The sequence below is a fragment of the Grammomys surdaster genome, unplaced genomic scaffold (genome assembly GCF_004785775.1).
Source record: "Grammomys surdaster isolate TR1022 unplaced genomic scaffold, NIH_TR_1.0 303993, whole genome shotgun sequence".
NCBI lineage: Eukaryota > Metazoa > Chordata > Mammalia > Rodentia > Muridae > Grammomys > Grammomys surdaster.
Window position 1 is genome coordinate 1,067 of NW_021625711.1, and position 9,028 is coordinate 10,094.

At 45.1% G+C, this 9,028-nt stretch overlaps 2 protein-coding genes across 2 annotated transcripts; both read right to left on the minus strand.

The window, feature by feature from the left end:
- Window positions 1-1,653: 1,653 nt before the first annotated feature.
- LOC114616144 (protocadherin gamma-A8-like) lies at window positions 1,654-4,271 on the minus strand (the record flags this gene model as incomplete). The annotated part of the gene is made up of 1 exon (XM_028761669.1): window positions 1,654-4,271. A coding segment is annotated over exon 1 (2,424 nt), but the record flags the coding sequence as incomplete, so codon positions are not given.
- Window positions 4,272-6,924: 2,653 nt separating this feature from the next.
- LOC114616145 (protocadherin gamma-B4-like) lies at window positions 6,925-9,023 on the minus strand (the record flags this gene model as incomplete). Its single annotated transcript, XM_028761670.1, is given in 2 exon segments — window positions 6,925-6,990; window positions 6,993-9,023. Coding segments are annotated over 2 exon segments (2,097 nt in total), but the record flags the coding sequence as incomplete, so codon positions are not given.
- Window positions 9,024-9,028: the final 5 nt, after the last annotated feature.

The following is a 9,028-nucleotide window of genomic DNA, read 5'->3' on the forward strand; positions in this document are numbered from 1 at the left end:
CAAGAGAAAACTTTCCTTGCCCACCCCCAAAATGTCAAAGTGCTGATGATAGTCGTCTCCTCCAATGGTTGTGCATCAAGATGCCACAGAATGTGCGATGTTGATTTCTACTCCCATGTATATGCAACCCAGGATGGAGCACTGCATTACTTGAGAAATAACCTTCTCCGCAATCACAAAACATTTATCTTATCTCCTATTTTTGACTGGTGATAAATTAGGAATTAGACTTATTCAAATGGTACAAGAAATACAGACAGTGCGTATAATTTACTCTAAATAATTCTGTGGAATCGGTCAACTTATGTGGAATTTGTTTATCATTCATGAGCTCCCACCATTTCAGATGTCTGTACAGCCTAAAATGCTCATGGTTAGTCTACTTAAAAGGGTTCTTCACTATTTTATAAAAGTTTACTTAAGTTTATATTTTGTTGTTTTTCTTTTGGGGGAGGGGTACTAATCTAACTGTTGCTTTAGATGCAATATCTCCATTGCTATAGAGCTTGAGAAGGGTGGTCATCCACACACACACACTCAACATTCATACACCAGTTTCACCGTCAACCAGAATCCACATTTTAAAGTGTGTTTGTGGCTTGAAGTAGAGTCAGTAAAGTGAGCAGTAGTGATGCAGAAGCAGAACTCAAAAGATATTTTAAGTCAAGAAAGCTTGCAGTACCTACTTGGAGGTTAATATGATTGTGACACATATTTGGTGATTTCTAAGGTGATTACTAAGAATTTGGAAATCTCAACTGCTTTTCTAAAGTCCTAACTTAGAATGCACATGTGTGCAAGTAGAAAAAGTACTGTTTGTGGTAGGTAATCAGATCTTCATTGAATGAGTGATAAAAAATAGTATGTTTTAAAAGTTGAGCAGTGTCTTACCTAAGTGTTTTGAATGAGCCTTTTTTGGTGTGTTTTGAGAGTCTCATGTAGCCCAGTTTATGTGTTGCTGGGGATCAAACTCAGGATTTGTGCAAACTAGGCAAGCATTCTAATAACTAACCTATAATCCCAAGTGTGATGGTTTATATATGCTCTGCCCAGGGAGTGGCACTATTAGGAGGTGTGGCCTTGTTGGAGTATGTGTGTCACTGTGGGTGTGGGCTTAAGACCCTCATCCTATTTGCCTGGAACCAGTATTCTGCTAGCAGCCTTCAGATGAAGATATAGAACTCTCAGCTCCTCCTGCACCATGCCTGCCTGGATGCTGCCATACTCCTACCTTGATGATACTGAACCTCTGAACCTATAAGCCAGCCCCCATTAAACGTTGTCCCTGCTGGTGGGGTTGCACACGCCTTTAATCCCAGCACTTGGGAGGCAGAGGCAGGCGAATTTCTGAGTTCCAGGCTGGCCTGGTATACAGAGTGAGTTCCAGGACAGTCAGGGCTACACAGAGAAACCCTGTCTCGAAAAACCAAAAAAAAAAAAAATGTTGTTCCTTATAAGACTTGCCTTGGTCATGGTGTCTATTCATAGCCATAAAACCCTAAGACATCAGGCTTTGTTCAACCCCTTTGAAAACGAACTAAGCAATGGCCTATGACTTTTCAGTGTTCAGTTTTTGCATTACCATCACTTAAATTTACAAAAGAGTTCGGCATATCTCAAAATTTCTCAGAGAAGTCATAGAATGGAACTTACCAGAGCACAAGCATCTTCATCCTTACTCTCGTGAAGATCTATGGATGTTAATAAGGAATCATTTTTCTCACAGCTTTCTTGGTTAATGAGCATGTCTGCATAGTTGGGCTGAGGGAAGATAATGTGGCTTGTCTGGGAGCCTGAAGTGAGTGAGACTTCATGAGAATAGGTTTGTAGAAAAGCTTGTACTCCGTCAATGCCCACAAAGTGTGATGGAGGTGCAGGGGCCAATCTACCTCTGGAGCCCTGGAGCTGGCGAGACTTCTGCCAGCGCTGAAGTCTGAGAGCTAGGAGGACAATGACAAAGACAAGGAAGACACAGGAGACCACAGCCACTGCCACCACCAGGTGGAGTGTGAGATCTGAATCCTCTGGTACCCCAGGGGTCATAATGCTGGTCAAGTCAGCCAATACTTCAGGGATGCTGTTAGCCACCGCCACAGTGAGAGTCACAGTGGCTGAGAGAGGGGGTTGGCCATGGTCCTGCACAGTCATCACCAGAGTCTGCTTGAGAGCATCTCTGTCCAGCAGTGCCCTTGCTGTGCGCACCTCACCCGTGTGAAGTCCTACAGAGAAGAGCCCAGGTTCGCTGGCCTTGAGCAGACGGTAGGACAGCCAAGCATTCTGTCCCGAATCTTTGTCCACTGCCACCACTTTGGTCACCAGATATCCAGGCTCTGCAGAGCGGGGAGCTAATTCCACACCAGTGGAACCGTCCGTGGGGAAGCTAGGGTATAGAATCTCAGGTGCATTGTCATTCTGGTCTAACACAAACAAGCTCAGAGACACGTTGCTGCTGAGAGGTGGGCTTCCACTGTCAGTGGCAATAACCAATAGCTGCAAGTCTTGTATCTTCTCAAAGTCAAAAGACTGCAGTGCATACAGGACACCAGTGTCTGAGTTGATGGAGATGTAAGAGGACAAAGGCACTCCCTGTATGGTGTCCTCAGACACAGAGTAAGTGACCTGGGCATTTTCCTGGCTGTCAGGATCGTGTGCAGTCAATGAGAAGATGGAGGCTCCTCTCAGGTTGTTCTCTGGGAGATAGGCTGTGTAGGAGGAGTGAGGAAAACGAGGAGGGTTGTCATTAGTGTCTGCCACAGTCAGGGCAATGTAAGTTTCAGTAGACAGAGGTGGGGTTCCTAGATCCGAAGCTATCACTGTGATATTGTAGGCTGAGACTTTTTCTCGGTCCAAGTATTTCCACGTTACCAATCTATAATAATTATCTATTGACTTTTCTAGTTTAAAAGGTAAGTTATCATGTGTGTAACAGACAACTTGGCCGTTCTTTCCAGAGTCTGGGTCATGCACATTCAAGAAAGCAATTACTGTTCCGGGAGGAGAACTTTCCAATACCGGGTTAAACAAGGATGTAATGGTCACTTCCGGCCGATTGTCATTTATATCTTCTACCATAATTATCACTTTGCTCCTTCCCAGAAGCGCCCCCACATCTTCAGCCTGTATTTCCATTTCATACAATGAACATTCTTCATAGTCCAGATTTTTCGCTACTGTCATTTCCCCCGTGTTTTCATGAAGATGGAATAACAGCGATTGTTTGTCATTAATTTTCTGGAATTTATATGTCACCTTCCCATTGGCACCCTCATCCGGATCGCTAGCTCTCACTGTAAGCAGCAGGGTGCCAGGGGCCACGTTCTCAAGGACTTTCACGCGGTAAAGAGGTTGGTCAAAAATAGGGGCATTGTCGTTGGTATCCAACACTGTGACCTGGATGAGCGCTGTGCTGGAGCGGCGCGGGTCACCGCCATCGTAGGCGGTGAGGATCAGGTGGTGAGCGGCCTCTTCCTCTCGGTCCAAGGTGTGCTCCAGCACCAGCTCTGGGTTTATAGCCCCGTGGTCTCCCCTCTGAATGTCCAGAGAGAAATGGCGACTGGGGCTGAGCTGGTAACTTTGAAGAGAGTTTATGCCCACATCTGGATCAACGGCTTTTGGAAGAGGGTACCGTGCTCCAGGGGCAGCGATTTCATTAATTTTCACCTCCAGATCTCCAACATGGAACTTCGGATTATTATCGTTAATATCAGTTATTTCTATTTCTACTCCAAAGAGTTTTCCTTTCTCCTCAACTAGGATGTTGATATTTACAAGACAGGGCGCGCTCTGAGCGCACAGCTCCTCCCGGTCTATCCTGCCTGCGGTGACCAAGCTGCCGCCCCGCGGATTAAGGGAGAAAAGCTGCGACCTACCTCTGGAGACGATGCGGACCCCGCGCTCCACCAGCTCGCGGGGCTCCAGCCCCAGGTCCTTGGAGATGTTGCCTACAACAGTGCCTTTGTCTGTCTCTTCTGGCACCGAGTAGCGAATCTGTCCTACCCCGATCTTGCACAGCGTCCCCAGTAGGGTACACAGCAGCATCAGCCGGCCATGCCTGTGTTGATTCTTGGAAGCAGCCATTGTTCATTCTCAAAAGAATCCGCTCAGTCTTCACTGGGCATAGGTGGCTGGATTACCTTTGCTTGTGGCGATGGAAACAATAATCTTACGGAAAGCTGGAGAGCCACATATTTATGGACAGAATTGTTCCGCAGTTCCGCAGTTCCGCAGCTGGACTCCGGAATCTGCCTGTCTGACCTCATCAGCGCTGAGAATTCGATGGCTTTACTGGTGCATCTCTCTGCCAGCAGGTGAACAGCGGCGCTTAGAGTCTTAAATTGTTACTGCACTTAGATGCAGTTACTTAAGCTTTGCAAATGAATTGGGTTTTTCCCCCATTACTTTTAAGTTTAAATTTGTTCCTAAATACATATTTTAGAAGAAAGTACAAATCTGTGTTGGATAAAGTGTGATTATATAAATTATCAGATCCGTGGGCTAGCATTGCATCGAATGATTGGTCCACATTCACTAAAAGCAAACAGGAAAGTTTAATTTCCCATTGTTTCCTAGCTTTGTGTGAATGGTTTCAACATATACCACTAAATTAGGAATTCTAGTTGTTACTGGAAATTAATTCACTTTTATACTAGACAAGATCTATTGGAGATGATTGTTTGGAGGGTCGTTTTGTCTAGTTTAAACTAACCATAGTAGTAGCTTTCCACAGAGTTGTTGCTTTTATGCTTTCTTTTTAAATGTTATTTTAATCAAACACCAATAAAATTTCAGATTAACATTGTGAAATTTGAACAGGATGAATACTTTTACAATTTATTTTTAAAAATCAGAGTTCCTACTTTCTTGTTATTAATTTTAAATCTCTGATCTTTTCCTAGCTTGCAAGGTACAGATGAGGGCACAAGTAAAAGCAATACTCTATTTCCCACTTTCCACATATATGGAGAGAGAGAGAGAGAGAGAGAGAGAGAGAGATTGAGAGAGAGAGACTATGTAGGTCTGGCTGTTCTGGGACTCACTAGGTAGATCAGGCTGGTACATTCCAGTGCTGGGATTAAAGGTGTGCACTACCAAGCCTGGTAATAATTGTACTTTAAACCAGATGAGTGTTTAAGGGAGAAACACACACACACACACACAGCCCACATTAGGTTAGGTCTACTATTATAACTTTCATCCAAAGAACAACAAAAAGTGAGGTACATATATAATTATTATCAAAAGATAAAGATTAAGGCCACCATGAAAATGCTATCAATAGTTTGAAGTAGTCAGTGACTGAAGCAGGTGCTATAGATGCCCAGAGTGACACAATGCAGTATGACCTTTTGTATGTATTAATAATTTTTACTCGCACAAAAGATTGGCAAGATTGTCTAAAAATTTGAAGACTTCAAGACTATTTCTACTTAGGGGTAGTTTAATTTGTAGAAGACCTCTATATATTTTAATTTAGGAGCACAAAGAAAAGATGGATGCTAGTGTTCATCCAGATGGCTCAGCAGACAGAGACACTTGCTTCCTAAGCCTTGTGATGTGAGTTATATCCTTGGAAGGCGTATAACAGATGAAAGAAAAAAAAAACCAAACATTCAAAGTCCAGGCCACACTCAAACTCAGAGATCTGTATGCCTTTGGCTCTCAAGTGCTAGGATTAACGGTGTGATCCATCACTGCCCAGCTACTACTACTAATTTTAAAAGTTATACGTTGGAGTGTGTCAGGAAGGAACAGAGGGAAGGCATTGTTCATCTCTTCTTCAATGGTGGAGTCTACTGAATGAAGTTCAGTACAGATAAAATCTCAAAAACCTATGTAACAACAATCTGCTTCTGACCTTCTGGGCTCTTGGTTGCTTGTTTAGAAAGAGTTTCATAGCCTGGGCTAGCCTCTACCTCCCAAATGCTGGCATTAAACACATGTATTATCAAAACTTTTGATCTTTTGATGAATACTGAACCTTCGTTTAAGTAACCGATTACACAAAATATATTGTATAAAATTACAAGGGGCCATGGGCATAGAGCTGAGCTTAAGAGATCTTATTCTAGGAGTCTGGGGGGGGGAGGGAAATACTCATAAAAAAACCCAACAATATCGAAGGTTATAACAGCTAAATCAGTAGAAAATATCTATTTTTAGTGTGTTTTTGCCTTTAGTGAGTTTTTCAATGAGTTTTTTGGTTTTGGTTTTACAGACAGGGTTTCTCTGTGTGGCCCTAGCAGCCGTCTTAGAATTCTTTTTGTAGATAAGGCTGGCCTCAAGGTCAGAGATCCACCTGCTTCCATCTGTTTCCCAAGTGCTGGAATTAAAGATGTAAGCCACTACACCCCACACCCAGCTCAGTGACTGCTTTTATATTTATAGTATGTTCAAGTTACAACAAACATTTGTCTTATTAAGTATCAGAAAAAAATTCATGGCGAAATCTCACTAAATTTTAAGGAGAGCCAACACTGCACATTTCTACACGGTAGGATAAGAGCACTAGCTTTGAATCTGAGGTTGGTGTGTTACACCTGCAAGGCACACAAGTGCTTTTACTTCATCTATTCTTTTAAGAATTATATGGTCATGGTTCAGATTTATTAAACGTGTATAGGTGTTTTGTCTATTTGCCTGTCTGTGCTCTGTGGGTGTCTGATGCCCTCGGAGGCCAGAAGAGGGCACCAGATCCCTTGGAAAAGGAGTTACAGACAATTGTCAGCAGTGGGTGCTGGGTATCAAACCTGGGTCCTCCAGAAGAGCAGCCAGTGCTCTTAATCGCTGAGTCTCTCTCCAGCTCCCATGAGCACTTTTTAACCCACTAAAACTTTTCTTAGGGATTGGATCAACATACCAGGCAGGTGCTCTTAACCACTTAGCCACGCCACTAACTTTTCATTATAACTTTCTTAAGAGCTGGCTCTATCTGAAAAGCATATATTTCCTGAGAATATGAAGAACTGATAGAAAGGAGTACATTATGCTTGCAGGAAACTTACCTCATGGGAGGTTGACTCACTGGAATTACAAAGTGGAAACAAGGCCCCCGCTGAATCTGCAAATAGTAGATCTTGTCCTGATTTCAACTGATCATTACATGTTAAGGAGTTAAAGTCAACCTTCCCCGTGGCTGCAGCACACAAGTTGTAGGAATATGGCAAAGTCCCCTCACTATAGTTGGGGCGAACCACCACTTCTGACTGAAAGCAGCCCCATGCTTTCCTGCTGGAGGAGTGTCGCAGTCGAAGTGCAATGGCTAGAATCACAGCCAGGAGGAAAAGTACAGAAATTAAGGCCAAGGCCACCACTAAATAGAACTGCAGCTCGGATTGAGGGTCTGGGGGCAGAGGGTCATCGCTGAGCTCTGGGAGGACCTCCTGCAAGCTGTCAGCAAAGATCAGGTGCAGAGTGGCTGTAGCCGAGAGGGGCGGCTGTCCACCATCACGCACAGCGACCAGAAGGCGCTGCCGCGCTGAGTCCTTGTCTCCCAGGGCACGCGCTGTGCGCACCTCTCCTGTGCGCAGCCCCAGGCTGAAGAGCCCAGGGTCGCTGGCCTGCAGCACGTGGTAAGACAGCCAGGCATTGTGTCCCGAGTCTGCGTCCACAGCCACCACTTTGGTGACCAGGTATCCGGGCTCGGCAGCGCGTGGCACCATGTCGAAGAGCGCAGAGCCGTCGGGCTCGAGAGCGGGATAGAGCACGCGTGGCGCGTTGTCGTTGCGGTCGCCCACCAGCACGCGCATGCTCACGTTGGCGCTGAGCGCGGGCGATCCGTGGTCGCGCGCCTGCAGTGTCAGCTGGAAGGAGCGCAGCTGCTCGTGGTCGAAGGCGCGCTGAGCGAACACCACTCCGCTCTGCGCGTTTATGGTCACGTAGGACCACATCGATTCAGGCTCCAGGTCGCTGGCTATGATGGAATAGGAGATGAGGCCATTGATCCCCAAATCCGTGTCAGAGGCGCTGACTTGAGCGATGGAGGCTCCAGGCGGATTGTTTTCTGCAACGTGGACCAGGTATGAAACCTTTGTGAAAACTGGAGCGTTATCGTTCACATCGCCTATACGTAAGGTGACACTTGAGCTGGAAGAGAGAGGCGGGTCACCCTTGTCGGTAGCTCTGATAGTAATGTTATATTCCGGGTTCTGCTCACGGTCTAGAACTCCATCCGTCACTAATTTATATGTATTTCTTGAAGAAGTGAGTATTTTAAACGGAGCACCGCCTTCTAATTTACAGATGACTTCTCCGTTGCGTCCAGAATCTTTGTCACGGGTTTTAAGCAGAGCGATGTAAGTCCCTGGCTCAGCATCCTCCATTACAAGATCAGGTAGAGACTGGAATAACACTTCAGGGACATTGTCGTTCTCATCTAGGACTTCTATTTCCACCGTACACTGTGCAATCATCCCCCCACCATCCTTTGCTTCCAAAACAAGGGAATATTCTTTGACTTCTTCGAAATCTAATGTATCCAGAGTAGTAATTTCTCCGGTATTAGAATCCAGGTTAAATTGGGTAATCTGGCCAGCTTCGCTGAAAGAGAATGTGATCTCGGAGTTGACACCCTCGTCTTGGTCTGTGGCCACCACCCGAAGCACAGTGGTTCCTGGGTTCACGCTTTCTGGAAGGCTCACCCTGTATATGTCTTGGCTGAACACTGGAGGGTTATCATTGGCATCAGTCACTAGGACCTGTATCTGTGCAGTGCTGTTGAGGGGTGGATGCCCAAAGTCCAAAGCAGTCAGGGTCAAGTGGTAGAATTTCTGCTTTTCCCGGTCTAGAGCTGTCTTTAATACCATTTCAGGGTATTTACTACCGTCGGATTTCTCTTTATTCACTAGTGAAAAATGATCATTGGGACTAAGCTGGTAATTCTGTAAAGAATTGGTTCCAATATCTGCATCATGGGCGGGTCCTAAGATAAATCGTGTCCCGGGTTTTGAGGACTCACTTATTTGCAATTCAAAGGATGTATGAGTGAATTTTGGCATGTGGTCATTAATGTCCTCCAGCTCCACACTCACGT